At 38.9% G+C, this 20,055-nt stretch overlaps 1 protein-coding gene across 1 annotated transcript; it reads left to right on the top strand.

Annotated features, from left to right (window-relative positions):
* The first annotated feature begins 7,602 nt into the window (after positions 1-7,602).
* LOC115863135 (lymphotactin-like) lies at positions 7,603-10,653 on the top strand. Its single transcript, XM_060286081.1, has 3 exons — positions 7,603-7,663; positions 9,477-9,591; positions 10,494-10,653. Exons 1-3 carry the CDS (start codon positions 7,603-7,605, stop codon positions 10,651-10,653), a joined length of 336 nt encoding a protein of 111 aa, XP_060142064.1.
* Positions 10,654-20,055: the final 9,402 nt, after the last annotated feature.

The raw sequence follows: 20,055 nt of genomic DNA, 5'->3' as shown, positions 1-20,055 counted from the left end.
TTAATCACAGTTTCAATTTCAGTGCTTGTGATTGGTCTGTTTATATTTTCTATTTCTTCCTGGTTCAGTCTTGGAAGGTTGTGCTTTTCTAAGAATTTGTCCATATCTTCCAGGTTGTCCATTTTACTGGCATATAGTTTCTTGTAGTAATCTCTCATGAACTTTTGTATTTCTTCAGTGTCAGTTTTCACTTCTCCTTTTTCATTTCTAATTCTATTGATTTGAGTCTTTCCCTTTTTTCTTGATGAGCCTGACTAATGTTTTACGAATTTTGTTTATCATCTCAAAGAACCAGCTTTTAGTTTTATTGATCTTTGGTATTGATTCCTTCATTTCCTTTTCTGATCTTATCTTTATGATTTCTTTCCTTCTGCTAACTTTGGTTTTTTTTTGTTCTTCTTTCTCTAATTGCTTTAGGTGTAAGTTTAGGTTGTTTTTTTAGATGTTTCTTGTTTCTTGATGTAGGATTCTACTGCTATCGACTTCCCTCTTAGAACTGTTATTGCTGCATCCCAGAGGCTTTGGGTTGTTGAGTTTTCATTGTCATTTGTTTCTAGGTATTTTTCGATTTCCTCTTTGATTTCTTCAGTCATCTCTTGACTATTAAGTAGCGTATTTTTTAGCCACCATGTTTTTGTATTTTTTAAAGATTTTTTTCTGTAATTGATATCTAGTCTCTAGCGTTGTGGTTAGAAAAGATACATTATACAATTTCAATTTTCTTAAATTTACCAAGGCTTGATGTGTGAACCAAGATATAATCTATCTTGGAGACTGTTCCATGAGTGCTTCAGAAGAAAGTGTATTCTGTTGTTGTTGGATGGAATGTCCTATAAATATCAATTAAGTCCATCTTATTTAATGTATCATTTAAAGCTTGTGTTTCCTTATTTATTTTCATTTTGAATGATCTATCCATTAGTGAAAGTCAGGTGTTAAAGTCCCCTGCTGTGATTGTGTTACTGTCGATTTCCCCTTTTATGACTGTTAGCCTTTGCCTTATGTATTGAGGTGCTCCTATGTTGGGTGCATAAATATTTACAATTGTTATGTCTTCTTCTTTGATTGATCCCTTGATCATTACGTAGTGTCCTTCTTTGTCTCTTGTAGTAGTCTTTATTTTAAATTCTATTTTGTCTGATAAAAGAATTGCTACTCCAGCTTTCTTTTGATATCCATTTGCATTGAATTTTTTCCATGCCCTCACTTTCAGTTTGTATGTGTCCCTAGGTCTGAAGTGGGTCTCTTGTAGACAGCATGTACATGGGTCTTGTTTTTGTATCCATTCAGCCAGTCTACTTCTTTTGGTTGGAGAATTTAATCCATTTACATTTAATGTAGTTTTTGATATGTATGTTCCTATTACCATTTTCTTAATTGTTTTGGTTTGTTATTGTAGGTCTTTTCCTTCTCTTGTGTTTCCTGCCTAGAGAAGTTCCTTTAGCATTTGTTGTAAAGCTGGTGTGGTGGTGCTGAATTATCTTAACTTTTGTGTGTCTGTAAAGTTTTTAATTTCTCCATCGAATCTGCATGAGATCCTTGCTGGGTAGATTAATCTTGGTTGTAGGTTTTTCCCTTCATAACTTTAAATATGTCCTGCCACTCCTGAAAGATCTGGCTTGCAGAGTTTCTGCTGAAAGATCAGATGTTAACCATATAGGGATTCCCTTGTATGTTATTTGTTGTTTTTCCCTTGTTGCTTTTAATATTTTTTCTTTGTATTTAATTTTTGATAGTTTGATTAATATGTGTCTTGGTGTGTTTCTCCTTGGATTTCTCCTGTATGGGACTCTCTGCATTTCCTGGACTTGATTGACTATTTCCTTTCCCATATTAGGGAAGTTTTCAAATAATATCTCTTCAAATATTTTCTCAGTCTCTCTTTTTCTCTTCTTCTTCTTGGTCCCATATAATTCGAGTTTTGGTGCATTTAATGTTGTCCCAGAGGTCTCTGAGATTGTCCTCAATTCTTTTCATTCTTTTTTCTTTATTCTGCTCTGTGGTAGTTATTTCCAATATTTTATCTTCCAGGTCACTTATCCATTTTCTGCCTCAGTTATTCTGCTATTGATTCCTTCTAGAGAATTTTTAATTTCATTTATTGTGTTGTTCCTCATTGTTTGCTCTTTAGTTCTTGTAGGTCCTTGTTTAACATTTCTTGTATTTTCTCCATTCTATTTCCAAGATTTTTGATAATCTTTACTATCATTACTCTGAATTCTTTTTCAGCTGGGCTGTCTATTTCATCTTCATTTGTTTGGTCTGGTGGGTTTTTACCTTGCTCCTTCATCTGCTGTGTGTTTCTCTGTCTTCTCATTTTGCTTAACTTACTGGGGGTCTCCTTTTCTCAGGCTGCACTTTTGTAGTTCCCATTGTTTTTGGTGTCTATCCCTACTGGCCAAGGTTGGTTCAGTGGGTTGTATAGGCTTCCTGGTGAAGAGGACTGGTGCCTGTGTTCTGGTGGATGAGGCTGGATCTTGTCTTTCTCCTGTGCATGACCATGTCCAGTGGTGTGTTTTGGGGTGTCTGTGGCCTTGTTATGATTTTAGGCAGCCTCTCTGCTAATGGTTGTGGTTGTGTACTTGTCTTGTTGATTGTTTGGCATAGGGTGTCCAGCACTGTAGCTTGCTGGTCATTGAGGGGAGCTGGGTCTTAGCATTGAGATGGAGATCTGTGGGAGAGCTTTTGCCATTTGAGATTATGTGGAGCCGGGAGGTCTCTGGTGGACCAATGTCCTGAACTCAGCTCTCCCACCTCAGAGGCACAGCCCTGACATCTGGCCGGAGCACCAAGACCCTGTCAGTTACATGGCTCAGAAGAAAAGGGAGTAAAAAAGAAAGAAAGAAATAAGATAAAATAAAGTTATTAAAGTAAAAAATAAAAAAGTTATGAAAAATAAAAGAAAATAAAAAGTAATTAAAAAAATAAAGAATGAAGAGAGCAACCAAACTAAAAAACAAATCCACCAATGATAACAAGAGCTAAAAACTATACAAAAAAATGACCCAAAAGCAGAAAAGAAAAAACGGACACACAGAACCCTAGGACAAATGGTAAAAGTAAAGGTATAGAGACAAAATCACACAAAGATACATACACATACACACTCACAAAAAGAGTAAAAGAAAAAAATATATATCTATATTTAAAAAAAAGGAAGATAGCAACCAAATCAATAAACAAATCTACCAATGATAATAAACTCTAAATACTAAACTGATATAAACATAAAACTGGAAACAAATTTGATGCAGAAAGAAAACCCCAAGTCTACAGTTGCTCCCAAAATCCGCCACCTCAATTTTGGGATGATTCGTTGTCTATTCAGGTATTCTAGAGATGTTGCGTACATCAAGTTGATTGTAGAGATTTAATCCGCTGCTCCTGAGGCTGCTGGGAGAAATTCCCCTTTCTCTTTTTTGTTTGCACAGCTCCTGGAGTTCAGCTTTGGATTTGGCCCCGTCTCTGCATGTAGGTCACCTGAGGGCATCTGTTCCCTGCTCAGACAGGACGGGGTTAAAGTAGTAGCTGATTAGGGGGCTCTCTCTCATTCAGGCCGGGGGGAGGGTGGGGTATGGAATGCAGGGAAAGCCTGCAGCAGCAGAGGCTGGTGTGACATTGCAACAGCCTGAGATGCACCGTGTGTTCTCCCAGGTGAGTTGTCCCTGGATCACGGGACCCTGGCAGTGGCGGGATGCACAGGCCCCCATGAGGGGAGGTGTGGATAATGACCTGTGCTTGCACACAGGGTTTTTGGTGGCTGCAGCAGCAACCTTAGCATCTCATGCCTGTCTCTGCAGTCTGTGCTGATAGCCGTGGCTCATGCCCATTTCTGGAGCTCGTTTAGGCGGTACTCTGAATGTCCTCTGCTTGTGCACCCTGAAACAATGGTCTCTTTCCTCTTAGGCAGTTCCAGACTTTTTCCTGGACTCTCTCCTGGTTAGCTGTGGTGCACTAGCCCCCTTCAGGCTGTGTTCATGCAGCCAACCCCAGTCCTCTCCCTGGGATCTCACCTCCAAAGCCCAAACCTCAGCTCCCAGACCCCACCTGCTCCAGCGGGTGAGCAGACAAGCCTCTCAGGCTGGTGAGTGCTGGTCGGCACCAATCATCTGAGTGTGGGAATCTCTCCTCTTTGCCCTCTGCACCCCTATTGCTGTGCTCTCCTCCATGGCTCCGAAGCTTTCTCCCCACCACCCATCTCCACCAGTGAAGGGGCTTCCTAGTATGTGGAAACTTTTCCTCCTTCACAGCTCCCTCCAAGAGGTGCAGGTCCCATCCCTATTCATTTGTCTATGCTGTTTTCTTTTTTCTTTTGCCCTACCCAGGTACGTGGGTAGTTTCTTGACTTTAGGGAAGTCTGAGGTCTTCTGCCAGTGTTCAGTAGGAGTTGTTCTACATGTAGATGTATTTCTGATGCATTTGTGGGGAGGAAAGTGATCTCCACATCTTACTCCTCCACTATCTTGGAGGTCTCTCTGCCATATTTATTATTAGTACTTTTGCCCTTTACCCTTTACACTAGAGTTAAGTGGTTAATGTACAGCAGAGCATCTAAATATATTAAACAATACATGGGGGAAAAAAAGTCTCTGGTTTTCACTCATGAAAATTTGCTACACCAAAGGATTTTTGAGCAGAGAAGTAACAAATTACTTACATTTTGACGTGATCAACTTTGTCAGGTTGGTAAATTGACCAAAAGAAAGTAAGGGTGGAATTAGGAAAATCAGTTAGGAGGCTGTTGGACAAATCCAGGTAAGAAGTGACTGTGGCTTGGAGTTGGGTCTTTTTGGGTGGTGGGAATTGTTTAGATTCTATTTTGAAGACAGAGAGACAACAGTATTTTCTGACAGATTGGGTGTGCCATGTAAGAGAAAGAGAGGGGTCAAGGATGAGAAATATTTGTTCTAATATCTTTCAGTTGGTTGTCAATCAATGTCCACACATTAGCAGATTATGCCCATTTTGTACTAAGTTTCTATATTTTTGTTTGTTGCTTAATTCTTCTCCATCAGAGACTTTAGTGCATGCTTGGAAAAACTGAAATGAATCATTCATTCTCAGAGTTTAAGAAATTCTTTTTCAAAATGCTAAGTAAAAATTCAGCCATTGGTCAATTTGCTGATTTGACTATAAACATGAGAGGAAGACATAGGCACAATCTTCTGGCTTTATGTATTTAGATGTTCATCCTTTACGTGATGTACAATCATTATAATGTTGGTCTTTTGAAAAGAATTCATTTATTCAAAAACCCTTTGATGAGTGACCACTATATAGCAAACATTTTGCTAGTGCCAGAGACCCAGACAGCACTGAGGCAAATTCCCTACTCTCAAGCAGCCTGCCATCTAGTGGAAGATGCAGAAATGTAATTGAGTAGGAGAATAAAATGAGATTAGTGATAGAACAGTGGTGGCTAGAAAGTTCCAAGAGAGCATAGAAGATGGCACAACTTAATTGTATCTGGAGAATTCAGGAAAACTTGTAGAAAGAGGATGAGTTTACAAATAATTATGTAGGGAGCTGAGATGGGCATTCCAGATAAAGGAAGCACTATGTTGGGAGTAGAAAAGAGAATGGCCCATTTGGATGATCGCGCACATATTAAGGCTAGAGGTTTTGGAGCATGTGCCTGAGTGGTGAAAGATGAGTCTTGAAAGAAAAGCGTGTTATATCTTGAACACCTTTATTTATGACGATGTGAGGTTTGAAATGAATCCTGTAGGCAATGGGAAGTAGCAAAGAGGTTCTCAGCAGGAAAACAAGTTGATTAGATTAAGGCTTTAGAATGGTTATTCTGGCAAGGCTGTGTAGGATACATTGGAAAGAGAGGAGACCCGGGCCTGGGGAATCAGTTGGTATACTGCAGTAGTCCTAACAAGGAGTGATGAGGTCCTGCCTTGAGCAGTGTGGAGAGAGAGGAGAAGACATATAGAAGAGCTACTTTGAAGGTATACTTAGTCCAGTTTGGTTGAGAGCAACATATGGGTGACTAGCAATGTCTAAGATGATGCAAGTAATCTGTATTTGGAAACTGAATAGATGACAACACATTATTCCATGTCAAGGAGTAATAGGAAGAGAAGCATTTTGAGTGGAATGGTGTGTTCAGAGTTTAAGAACTGATGGTGTAGCTAAGTGGAGATAACTAAAAAGCTATTTGAATTTCTGAGTAAAATCTGGGTGGTAAATTAAATGCCACTAATGAAAACTATCTTAGAGCTTAACCTATAATTTTCTTAGAAATATAGGAATTTGTTTTCATATCCTTAATAGCAATGGCAAAAACTTTTAGCTATACATATATTTAATCAGAATATTATTTTCATATCCCTGAATAGTAATGACAAAACCTTTTAGCTACACATATAATTAATAAATGCATTTTATACATACCTATATTAAACAAAACAAGACAAAACCCAAAAAAGCAAATTGAGCAACAGAGAGGTTGTCTTGCAACAATTACAGTGAAACCCTGCTGGAAGCATTGCAAATGGAAATTACATTTTGGGAAGTATATATGTCAATATGTAGCAAGAGTTATAAAGATGATCATATGATTTTTGCCTAGTAAACCTACTCCTGATGATTAAAAGCAAAAGATTCAGTGTATTTAATGAAAATTTACCTTATAGATGTGGTTTACATAAAAATAAGTTAAAAGGGAATGGTTTAATGTGTCTGTGTATGTGTTTATTCAGAGTAGAAACAGGAAGATTATGAAGAAACATGGCAGCATATTTACATAGATGTAAAATTAGTATTTATAATTGTCACAACTCTGCAAAACATGTATAACAATAGAGACTCATTGAAAAACATTAAAAACAAAAACAGTCAGAATGGTAAGATTATAGATAATTTCCTTTTTCTTTTTTCCAAAATTTTATGTCAGGACAACTTTTCAAAATCTTTTAAAAAGGTATGTATTAAGTTACAATAAACCAAACCCGTGCACATAGACAGGCTCCAAACATTATTGAAATGTTTCTTGGGTATGTGGGGAGGCTGGTGTAAAGAAAGGGGATCACTTGAATGAGGGCAGAGGAGAGAAATAAGATTAAGGCAGAGGAGTGAGGAGCTCAGGGAAGCAACAGCATCCTTTCACCTCCCTAAGGTGTCACTGGGCTTAGGATTCACAGTGGTGGAAGCCTCATGTCACAGCTGATGTTCCATGAGGCAGGTGGGGGAGATGGACCACAGGGACCACTCCACCTTGTTTCCTTTACACTGTCCCTGTGCTGGGCCATGACACTGGCATGGCCTTGGGGCATGTGTGCAGTGGAAGATTTGAATTTAGACTGGTGGCAGGAGATGAGACAACTATGTTTCTTCTGTGCACATATTTGGTTTCGCGGACACGTTAACCACAGGAGAGAAAAGGCCACAAGGTGTTGGGTTAGTATGAGTGGGGACAAAGGAACTTATTTTTTCAACCAAAGAAAGCATCAGTATTGCAAAGACTTTCCGTGATTCCACACCCACCTCGAAAGCGCCCTCTCACCACAGGAAGTGCGCTGATCATTGGAGGAATAAAGGAGACTGAAAGGATCAGTTCGTCAGCCTCTCGCTGCACAGCTCATCAGGACCTCAGCCATGAGACTTCTCATCCTGGCCTTCCTCGGGATCTGCTGTCTCGCTGCATACACTGTGGAAGGTAAGTCAAAAGCTTATTTATGAGAGAAGGAGCATCTATGTATGCAGGCAGTGGCCACACATTTTCGTTTTGACTCAAGCTTTGACTGCAGTAAACTTTCGCCCAGCTTAGCCTCAGACTTCCCTAGTGAAAATGGGAATAATTTGACTCTAGGAGACTTTGTAGATTTTGAAGATAGAACTTGGTCACAATCTGGGCTCCTATTTTTCACAATTGGGCGATTTGGGGTAAATTTCTTTACCTCTCTGTGCCTGTGCTTCCTTATCTATAAGAAGAATGTAATAACCGATACGCTTACCTGGGATTAAAATGAAATAAATCTTATGATCACTTATCAGGTTTCCACACAAGTCCTAACTTCTTGATTAATGTTAGTTGTGGAATGCTGATGACGATTGTATATACCTTTGAAGCTTTTGCCTATTTAATATTGAGCTTGATAAATTCTCAAAAATTTTGAGAGTTCACAAAGTGGGAATGAAGTAGATGGTTTATGTTCTGAAGCAAAACAATGTTCTATTAAAACAAAAATGACTGGTAGCTCACACCTTTACACCCAGGAAATCAATTTTACATTAAGTGTGTAGGAGAGTCTGTTATTACTGCTATGAATGTTGTTCCCACTGATGATCAATTTCTTGAGTTTATAAGAGACCATAAGTGCTAACAAATATCAACGTCTTATATACAATCAGATAAACCTACAAGACATACCCAGATGAGACTTAGTTATACTGAGACTTACCTGAGCATTCTACACATATTTCTTAAAGGATCATTTTTTCCCAGCTGGTTGGAGTATATTTCTCCTTGTGGCTCTGGCCACAAGAGGGAATATCCTTTGGGTGTAATTAATGTTTCAGTTAACTCTCCTTTCAACCTTCTAATCCATAGACTTATTACTTAGACTAGAATATCTGAACCTGATCATGGATGCCAAGGGTGTCCGTAAATAGAGATGGCAATGTCTGGAACTCCCTGAAATTGTGCCCCAAATTAAAAAAAAATATTGATGAAACAAAAACTTTAGGCCAAATGTCTTAACCATGGCTGGCTGGCATTTGTCTGAGAAAACAGGCTGCCATTTGGTAGAAACCCATGTATGGGTAGGGGAAATAAGACTAAGACTGTAGACACTTGGGTATTTCCCTCTTTCACTGAGGTCAGCGACAGTTCAGCATTAAAAGTAAGTTGGCAAATGTAGAGGATTAAGAATGTGCAGGCTGGATATTGTGTGATGGAGAGAAGGAGAGCTGAAGAGCAATGGTAGTGAACACAGGGTCAGTTTCATGTTTATAAAATGCCTTCTGATACCAGCAACACTATAGCTCAAACTTCATCAACATTGGCTATTATTTAAGATGCTTTTGTGCTGAATATTTCTCTGAGAAATATTCTCTGAGAATACTTGCTTCCCTGAGTAGCAAATGCCAGTCTCCAGCTTAGGAATAAATCAGCACTTAGAAACCCTTTTTAGATTTTAGAAAACCCTTACTATTATTAACTCTCCCAAGTTATTTTCCCTTCTCCAATGTAAGATGTTCTCTAAACTTAGAAGGTTTAATCCTCCGGGGCCATTTCTATTGAGGATGAGTATTTAATGAACTACTTCCCTTACATATTTCACATTCTACCATTTAAAATGAGGACACCTTTATTTATTCAGTCAAAAATGAACTACCTCTCCCACATTTAGTGTTGCCTTCCCCAAATTACTCTTTATCAGATCACTCTTTATTTTATTTACAGCACTCTAACATTGATAGTATTAACAATTATATTTTATTTTTGTTTGTTTGGTTTTCTTTACCAGGTGTGGGGACTGAAGTCCTAGACAAGAACATCTGTGTGAGTCTGACTACCAAGCAACTGCCAATTAAAAAAATCAAGACCTACACCATCAGGGAGGGCCCCATGAAAGCAGTGATGTGAGTTGCTCTCCCCCAGATCTGGGCTTGATGGAACACAGTATATAGAAATGCTGCCCTCCTCAGGAAAAATGTCAGCAAGGAGGAAAACCTCAACGTAGCCAATAGTCTTTCTGTTTTTCCATATGAACCATGTCTTTATGTAGCCCCAAACAATGTTTATGACAAAAAATTGGCAACAAGTGAAGGATATCACTCTCCTTTCTGATTTATCTTAGCAGAAGAATCTAACTGGGAACCAGATGAATAATATGCTCAGTCCCGAGGGTTAGGTTTAGAGCTGGCTGGTTCAGATCAGGATTTGACCGTAGAGACACACTGGTGTGGGATGCCTTCCTTCCCATCCTTCCCCTTCCCTGCCTTTCTCTGCCCTTATGGTGGGCTGGAGTAGAGTGCCATATTTTATCAGTTGCCATATCTCAAGGAATAGTGTCAACAACTAGCCTACATGGTACCGTTCTCTTTCTAGGATCTCATCTTCAGAACAGCAACTCTTCCCAACACACAATTGCAATTTTACCTCCCAAAATATGATAAAGCAATTACCTTTTGTCCAGAAAATAAGATGAGTGTGTTTACATTTGAAAAAGAAGATGATATGTAATAATTGGACTAGATGACCTCAAATGTCCAGTTTAATTACATCACCTGATAGCAATGATGAGAAAAAGAGCCTGCAATTTATGCTGAGCCAGGGATCTGGGTATTACCTGGAGCTATTTCTCCTTTATGCGAAAATAGATTGCAGAGGAAAGATTTTCATTTATGTTCTCCTGAATCTGAAAGACTGTTTTGTCCAGTCATTTCTGCACAAGATCTCTTATATATGATCTGATCTTAACTTCTGGTCCCAAGGCTTTGAGGATGTGACTGACTTTGTCTATTTTTTCTTTGCATTGCAGATTTATTACCAGACGTGGCCTTAAAGTCTGTGCTGATCCACAAGTTGAATGGGTGAAGAAAGCAGTCCGAACAATAAAGTCCACCGGGAGAAATGTGAGCCAGACCAAGCCTACAGGAGCCCAGCAATCCAGCAGTACAGCTGTGACCCTGAGTGGGTAGTGACCCTCTGGCATCTTGTCCCCTCACTAGCCAGGCAGCTCATTTCCCTTTAAAGCTCATGGACTCATTACATTATATTCACCTTTTATAAAAGTGCTGCATGAGTCAAATTATTGTTTTAATATTTTTATGTCTTTCATATTCATTTAGATGCTCTAATTAATAAATATTTATTATTAAGAACAGTCCCAAAGTTTATTCATTACATATTGGGAAAAATAATACATCATTTGTGTTCTATTTCTGTCCTAACTGTACTTCGTTGATGGTATCCATGATGGGAGAGATTTTGGTCAGTGTTTATCAGCGATGAAAGATATATTCATCATTTTTAGGTTCTAGAGTAAAATGGTTCTCTACACATGAGTCATAGTTGGCACCTCTGATAATACAATTTAATATCTATTTCAACCTACACATGAGTCATAGTTGACACCTGTGGTAATGACAATTTAATATCTATTTCAACCTGTCTTCATAATGGAGTTCTTTTTTTATGGAATAAGCAAGAAAATCATCCAACAATTATTTGGTCCCCATACTGAGGGTTTGCTACTCAAAAAGTGGCTTCATTCAAGTTTGATCTGGAGCAAACACATACCTCTGTGTTTCATTTGATGTCCTGTAAAGGAAAGAAAACAAATATAACTTGCCACTTCTTTCATTTGCCAAAGTAGCAAGGATCAGACTTTTGATGAAAGGATAATTTATTCAAACAAAAATCAGTTCTCCTCAAATTGGGCAATGATCTCACTGTCTTTCTGTGATTTCCATAATTGTCACTACTCTAGTTATCATACAAGTCATGCTTTTTTTTTTTTTTTTTTTTTTTTTTTGCCAGTAAGGTTTTAACATCCCAAACTGTCACCAGGAACATTTTTTGAATGTGATCACAATTTGCAGTAAAGTTTTAATTAAAGCTACTTCATCTGGTCACTAAACACCCCAGACTCGTGCCCTCCTGTTCTTATTAAATTTCTAATTTGCTTCGTGTTTAAGACTCTACTATCCAAGTAGCTGATGATGTACACGTTCACTTCTATCTGACTTTAAATAGTTAAGAACTGATCAGACCTTGATAACTTCAAGGGAAGAGAAAGGACTAACTGTTTTCTAGTCCTAAGGGGACACTCCACAATGTCAAGTATTTTTAGAGTGTTACCTGAGGGCAGTTTGTTGAAATCAGCTTTACTTCTAATCTCATCCAACTAGTGAACCACAGAGGAAACCATTAAAACACTTCCTCATAGTGAAAAGTGGGGTCATCTATCCTTCCCTATTGCTATTTGCCCACAATAACTTTCAAAGCTGGTTTTTAAGAAAACACTGAGAAGAAAACACCTGTTTTATGAGGGGTGAAACATAGCAAAGTCAAGTCACAGAAGATGAAAGGAAAGTTTCCTTAATGAACATGTACTTGCATTCCCCAAATGTCTCCCAAACCCTAGAGGTTTTCATGAGATAATAATAATACGACATGTGGAAGGATATGGGTAAACACATTTTACTAACTTGGCACATTATCTAAGGTGGCTATGTGATGCTAAGTGGTTTCAACCAAATAGTGCACATAACTTTTAACTAACTGACTCGATGTTTTGAATCATTTAGGTAGGACCTGTGTCTACGAACTATAGTGCTGTGGTTTAATGGATTTCAATTCAATTCAAAGAAATAATCTAAGAAGAAGAGATCTCAAAATATTAATTTTTTTAGTGGCTGGTGACCCCCCTTTTGTGCTCTTGTGGTGTCTTATACTTAACTTTAACCTAAAACTTACCAATTTATATTGAAATTGCTTATTTGCCTGTCTGTGCTTCCCCCACCCCAATCCTGAAATTAGACTGGAAGCTGCTTGTGTGTATTATTACATCAGGTTCCCAGTGCCTAGCATAGAACTGTGTGTGGGGAGTCAATTGATATTTGTTGGATGAATGGGAGAATAACATATATTACATTATTTCCTTCATTCTACTCTTTCATATTTCTAAAATTATATGTAACACAAAATAAACTTCATTAACAGAAAGTTCAATTCAGCAAACATTTTTGGGTACTTGCTATAAGACAGTCACTGTGTTAAGCTTAGTAGACATCAAGATAAGTAAAACACCACTTCTGCTCTCCAGGAAATCATAGTCCAGTGGATGACACTATGATGTAAGAAAACCAATTGTAGTCGAGCGTTTGAAACAGGTAATAATATGGGCATGCTCAAGAGAGAAGGGAATAATTATCCTGAGAATGTTCTCTAAATTTTTTTCTGAATTTATATATAATTATGAATGACTATTATTAATAAGAAATGGAGGATGCATCCTAAGTTGATTTGAAGAAAGATGGTGTCACATATTTCTCTCTTCTCTAGGAAATTCTTCCACTGTGATTGTAATATTTGTAGCGTATTCTATTCTTTCCTAGATATTTGATGTAACAATAAAGTGAGTATAAAACTGTTACTGCAATTTAATTGGTGAGAAAACTGAGCCACAGAGAGCTTGATTGTCTTGGCTAAGAGCACACAGTTATTGAGAAACTGAGCTTGATCTCAGATAGCAACTTTCTGTGATATCTCAGCCTCAGGAAGGAGAGTGATAATGTACAAGTCTTCTTAGAGTGGGTATGATGTAGGCAGTCTCTGAGCAGGGCCACATTATCTCACCAGTCTCAGATTTTTACAAATAAATTAGAAGTATTTGAAGACTATAACAAGTACTTCCCATTTGCCTTTTTCTATGCAATTATTTAAAAAATATTTTTATTTTATCAAAGTAATACATGAACATGGTCAAAAGTTTAAGTAGTACAAAAGGAGTACTAATGAAAATGGATAATTTCCTGCCCTATTCTTCCTGTTTTCTAACCTTCCTCCTCACAGACAACTGCTTTAACTCTTTTAGCTGATGGTTCTTCTGATAGTCACCTTCAAATCACCAATGTTTGGTCACCATTAATTCTTGGGCTATGAATTTTGGGCATTGTTTGTGGCTGCCTTTATGATACATGAGGATTTAGTTCACTTCTTCCATTCTCTACATATAATTATGTTGATATTTTAATTATCTATGTTTATAGATTTAGGTAATATACCTATCATTTATTTCTTATTTGGTCAACTGTGGACAATACTTCTTGACTTTCCATTTTGTAATATTGTTCTGTTGTCTATAGCAAATACTTAAATAGTTTTTACTATGTAACCAGCACGATTTCATTGATTTGCAAATGTTAAGACATTTAATCACATTATAGACCTCAGTTAAAGACAAAACACCTAAGACATAAACTATTGGCTTGTGTTGGACAGAGTTCAGATTTGAACCCATGGAAGCCTGGCTCCAAGTTCATGCTCTTGACCACTATGTCATGCTGCCTTCCTCGCTTTAGGAGCCAGTTTCCCGAAGACCAAACCATATGTAATATATCCATGAAAAGTCTACTAAGACCTACATAATATTTTCATTTAACCAACCTAATTAATTAATTAGCTCATTCATTCAGTAAATATTTGTTGACGGTCTATTATATGCCAGAGGCTGTAACCATAAGCAGAACAAAGCCCCTGCTTTCACAGAGCTTACATTCTGATAAGATGTGCCTTCTATTCCTTACTCCAGGGTATTTATTTATTTATTTATATTTATTTTTTTATATTGAAGTATAGTTGATTTACAATGTTGTGTTATTACTGCTGTACAGCAGAGTGATTCAGTTTTTTACATATGTGTATATTATATATGTATATATATATTCTTTTTTATATTCTTTTCCATTATGGTTTATCACAGGAGATTGAATATAGTTCTCTGTGCTATACAGTAGGACTTTGTTGTTTATCCATTCTATATATAATAGTTTGCATCTGCTAACCCCAACCTTCCACTCCACCCCAGGGTTCTTTTATCTACTCACTCAACCAACAGATTCTTACTGAGTGCCTAACGTAGTTCAGACACTTTGCTGAGCACTGGAACGCAGTGGTGAAACCAGACACAATCCTCACCTTCAGGGAGCTTACCCAACTAAGCAGACAATTTCAACAATACTGTAACCTGTGATGATAGGGCAAGCAGGGAGTGTGAAGTTTGGGCAGACAGGAGCAAACCTGTCCAGGTCTTAGCAGGTGGAGAGGGTCAGGACAGGCTTCCCCTTGAAAATACCTTTTAACCTGAGACCTAAAGAATGAGTCAGAGTTATCCAGGGGAGTTCAGTGCAATCCAGGCAAAGGAACAAGCAACACATGAAAAGACCAGCAGGCGAGAGAAATCCAGATGCATTAAGGAAATGAAAGTAGTTTAATATGACTGAGGGACAAAGCTAAGCTTTGACAAAAAAGAGAGTGTGAGCAAAAGGTGAGGTTAGAGAGATGGAGGAGATCACCAATGGCTTTGTCTGCCAGATGGAGGAATTTTACTCCATCCTAAAGGTAGTGGGAAATGACGCTGGCTGCCAGGTGGTAAACGGTGTGCAGAGAGGAAAACAGGAGCTGGGAAGACAGTTGGGAAGTGGCTCTGGGCTTGATAACTTTTGAACTTGGCCTGGCGTGCTGTGACACATTTTTCCTTTTCCTCATGTTTTTTTCTGCTTAGCCCGGGAGCACATTAACGATGCATAATTGCCTAACTCTGGCTGTGTAGCCCCGCTGTACATGCCAAATGCCTCAGACCAGCAAATCCAATCACTGCTTCTTTGGATGTGGGGAGCCAGGTTTGAGATGGGAGAATATTGCATTTATGGGACTTGCTTTATTATTTACACTTTTTTATTGGCTGAGCTGAGATTGGATCTGTGTAGTCAAGATTGAAGCCAACCACCAAGAGGAAGGAGAAGGCAGGGTTGAGAGGCAATAAACTTGATATCAGTTATTCAATTTTCTGAATATTTATGGAGCACCTGCATACTACAAGGAGCACAGGATCTAGTCTGCTATCATAAAGCCCATGATCTCATGGGGAGAAAGTGCAGTCACCAAAGACTTTCCCACTTGAATGTTCCAAACAACTTAGATCAGGGCTCACCTCCTCTTAGAGACCTTTCTGATGTCCCCAGCCTAGGTGACACCCCTCTCATGGGCCCACTCAGCCCCTGGGCTTACCTCTACTATCATTCATATTACTCTGAAATACAAATTTATTTTTCTTTACTTTCTATCTTACTTAGTAGTCAGGGTAGGGACTGCGAATTTGATCTCTGTGTACCTAGTACCTGGTATAGTGCCTGGCACATCATAGGCTTCCAATAAATTTTTGTGGAATATACACTACATTATACGTATCTGTACCTTAGCAGTTATCATAAAGAGCTATAGGAATGCAGAAGAGAGAATATTTAAATCTGTGCTGGGAAGGTTAGGAAAAGCTCTGCAGAAAAGGTGATATAAAAACTGTACCTTTAAACCTGAGAAGAAAAATGCCAGGATGAAACAGTAGGGGTGGACACTCCTGCCAGAGGGAACTGTGCGAATGAGAAAGAACAGAGGCAGGTAAATCAAGGCCTGTTCAGGGAAACTGCTCATTTCTAGGGTAGCTGGGGTATAGAGCTCAGAAATCACAGAGGAAAGGAAGTCAAGGCTAGATGGAGATCACCCAGAGTGCCATGCCAAAGGGTGTGATTTTAAATAGTGGGTCCCAGGGAGCAGCATAATCAAATTTGACTTGGAGGAGGGCAGAAAATGGTTGAGGGTGGAGGGGAATAGTGAAGTGAACACTGAGTCAGGTTGGAAAAGATGGGTCCAGGCTGGAGGATATGGTGGCCTGAATTAGGCTGTAGCAGTGAGGGGCCTGAGACAGAATTAGAATGGCTTGGTTATCAACTGGATGTGGAGAATAAGTTAGTTGGAGGAGTGGAAACTGCACTGAGGTTTCCAGCTTGGGTGGATGGTTAAGAAACAGCACGACTGATTGGTAAGATTTTAGTGTGGTTACTAATAGACTCTGAAGAAAATAAATAGTACCAAGGAAGAGATGCAGAGAAGGAGGAGGTCTGAAAGATGAAAAAACTGATTATCAACCTTAATACTCAAATAATTCAGACTTAAAGCCCAAACTACATTTCTATCCCTGTTTGACAGACTATCTTTTTACAAGGATGAGGTAAAAATAAAACTGAATATCTATGAAACCTTATGCCCCTTGGTGAAAAAAGGTACACATAAAGGGAATACAGTATCCACTGGGTGAGTCACCAGTGTTATTTTAAGAGGGATTTGTCACATGGCAGTGAGAGGCAGAGAGGAGCAAAGATATGAATCCATAATGAGAAAAAAAAAAAAGAAATGAGGTGAAAGAAAAGGTTTTGTGTGGGAGTTAGGAGTGCCCAAGCATGACAGCAAGGTGGAGTTTGATGAGAGAGGACGAGGGAGAAGGTCAAAGAGATTTTTTTCTTTCTTTGGGAGGAAGTAGTAAAAATTGGGACAGACTGCTGAAAGTGGAAGGCCAGAGCAGTGACCTGGAATTATTATTTTGGAAGCTAGGAAGGAAATTTAGAGGAATCTCTGCTGAGAGAAATTTGTACCCCCCCCACCGCCTCTCCCCTCAATCCTTCCAAAAGAAATTTCAATCAAATACAAGTAATATATGTTGATTTCCTTTCACACTGTGCTGCCTAGAGTAATTGCTAAGGCTGTATAATTTGCTTCCTCCTGAAACTTGTGATTTCTCTCATCAAGGTGGAACTGCTGAATGAGATATTTGGGAAGAAGTTTCACATTATAGAGTAAGGAAACAAAAGGCCACATGGCTAGACTGAGCTGATCTTAACCAGAAGCACCAGGTGCTGTATGAGGGAAGAGTGGATTCCCATTTCCCTGAAGCCTGGGTAGAGGAGATGCGTGGGTGCAGAGATGGATGGGTGGGTGAAGAGATGGATGGGTGAGAGGAGTATTGGCAAATTAACCTGTCATAAGCAGCGGGTGAAAGAGGAGAGAAGACTAGTCATGTGCTCTCTCTGTCTTTCTCTCTCTCCCCTTCTTGCTCTCTGGGGTAGACACTGATGTGGTAGTTAGAAGTGTAGCTCTGCCTGGTATACATTTGTATACTGGCTTTACCACTTACTATATAGGTGACCATGGGGAAATTCTTCAATTTCTCTGTGCCTTAGGTTGCCTCATTTATAAAATTAGAATAATAATAGTGCTGACTTCATAGGATTATTACGAGGGTCAAAACACTTAAAACAGAGCCTGGCACATAGTGAAGACTCAATAAATGACAGCTTTTATTATCCCTAGTGGATAGGCTGGAATAGGAGGTGGTAAAAGGGAGGATAGATAAGAAAGGGAATAGATCAAGAATCTATAAGATTTCCTGTATGCTTACATTTACTGGTTGATGCTTCTGTCTTCACCATTTAGGCAAAACTGGATTTAATTTTCTATATTTTCTAAATAATTGTATTTAACTCATCAAGTCATAAATTGTTCTACGGAATATTTGTACCATGAGAGCCTCCACTTAAAAAAAGGTACTCTAGTCAAATGTATTTAGGAAATGATCATACCATCCTCCTTCTGTTGGAGAATCATGGTGACATAGCTTGTCAAAGTCTCTGAAAAGTACTATGAAAAAGATAGCCATTAAACCTCACTTAGTCCTGTGTGCCAACTAAGAATTGTCACTTGCCATCTGCCTCTACAAGAATGAAGTCACTAGCCACTGCAGTTGCTGACCTTCAACACACCGTGAAAGGAGTTCAGTGTGGAGTTCAGTGTGGAGATCAGGAATGAGGCACTCTGCTCTGAGAAAAACTGGCAGAACAGGCCTTCAGATAAATATTTTCAGGAGATTTTATGAGCCCAAATTCTTGCATCTTCTCATATCCAGAAAAGCACTAAAATCATTAACGGAGACATCTGCTCCTTGTGACTAGCAGCAAGCCTCTACCAAAATGTGTGCCTGATTGCATGTATCCCCCTTCACCAAAATCACATGTAGACTGACCCCCCAACCCCACCTTTTCAGAGCAGTTTCTCGGAGCTATCTGAGAGGCTGTCTCTCAGGCTATAGTCCTTATTTCGTCTCAAATAAAACTTAACTCAAAATTCTCATGTTGTGCTTTTTTTTTTCTCCTCAATTGACACGTGTTTCCTCAAGTTAACCTGAGTACAAAACTTCTTTCCATACCATTGATAAACATCCCAAGAACATCTATTGAACATCAATTCCTCAAAAGATTGAAGACTAAAAATCTCTCAGATCCATAATCCCAAAAGAATAAAACCGTAATCCATCAATAGCATCAACACAATCAGAAAAAGGAATCTGCTCCGTGTTCCCTCACTTATATCTCTGTAACCGGTTGGAGCCTGGAGTCCCATTTTTGGAAATGTCTGATCTTCTGGAGTGTGTTGTGTGGGTGTGCGTGTGTTCATATAAGGTGCTCACAGACTCTTTGGTTCCTTTATGTTGTTAATTAATCAGGTACTGCCTAAAGTATCTACTTACTAGCACTCACTGAATACCTACTACGAATGAGAGATCAGGCTAAGTAACAATACTTTGAGGCCAAAGTAGATACGTGAAGGGTTCTAAACTTTCCTCTTTTGGTGGCTTTGCTAATGCTCTTCATTGTGCCTGGAGAGTGACATTCTTCCTCCTCTTTCTCTTTCTCCAATCATCAGTGTTCATCTCAGGTACCACTTTCTCTAAGAAACCTTTCCCTCTCCTTCCAACTGGATCTGATCTGTGGCTTCTCTGAACCTTCAGGACTTTCTTATGACATTCATTTTACTCTGCTATGAGTTGTAGATATTTATGAACTACTTATCCCTCAAAAAAATGGAACCTTTGGCAGGAGGGACTGTGTCTTATTCATCCCTGTATTCTCTGTAGCACCAAAAACAGGGCTTTCCCATCCTCTGAGCTCAACATATAGCTGCTGAATTAGAACTATTAAAAGAAACATAAGACATAGTTGCCATCACTTAAGGTATTTAGTATGTGGTTGTGGAGATAATACCTACACATGAGGATGTAATGACAACAGAAGATAGAGGTGAATGATAATTGCCTAGTTAATGGAATGGATGGAGGATGACAGTATGTTTCTTTAAAAGAATAAACTCCACTTGACTGGCAAGGCTGCCTGACATTCTGTATTGAGTGCAATCTTGAGGTGACTTCCTGGCTCGGTGGAAAGAGTGTTGTGATCAGTTACTGATGTCTGCCTTGTGTTATAAACTCACTAGTGGTGGCATGCATTTAGATGATTTGATGATGCTGGTAAGGTCAATGGTGTATGGGTTTCAGAGAAAGTGCAGGTTACTGTGGGTTGACTGCAATAAGTCAACAAAAGCTTGTATGGGTAAAAAGACTTCAACCTGGCCATGGAAGATGAGTAGCACTTAAAAGCCAAAGGAGAGGAGTACGATAGGTGGCTGAGACCACCTGGATGGTCTGTATACAT

This window comes from Globicephala melas, chromosome 1, assembly GCF_963455315.2.
Source record: "Globicephala melas chromosome 1, mGloMel1.2, whole genome shotgun sequence".
Taxonomy (NCBI): Eukaryota; Metazoa; Chordata; class Mammalia; order Artiodactyla; family Delphinidae; genus Globicephala; species Globicephala melas.
This window is presented reverse-complemented; position numbering and strand designations above follow the sequence as displayed.

Coding starts and splice junctions, on each gene's coding strand:
- LOC115863135 (XM_060286081.1), top strand. CDS start 7,603: ATGAGACTTCTCATCCTGGCCTTCCTCGGGATCTGCTGTCTCGCTGCA. Junction 7,664..9,476: donor CGCTGCATACACTGTGGAAG/GTAAGTCAAAAG, acceptor TTTCTTTACCAG/GTGTGGGGACTGAAGTCCTA. Junction 9,592..10,493: donor GGCCCCATGAAAGCAGTGAT/GTGAGTTGCTCT, acceptor TTTGCATTGCAG/ATTTATTACCAGACGTGGCC.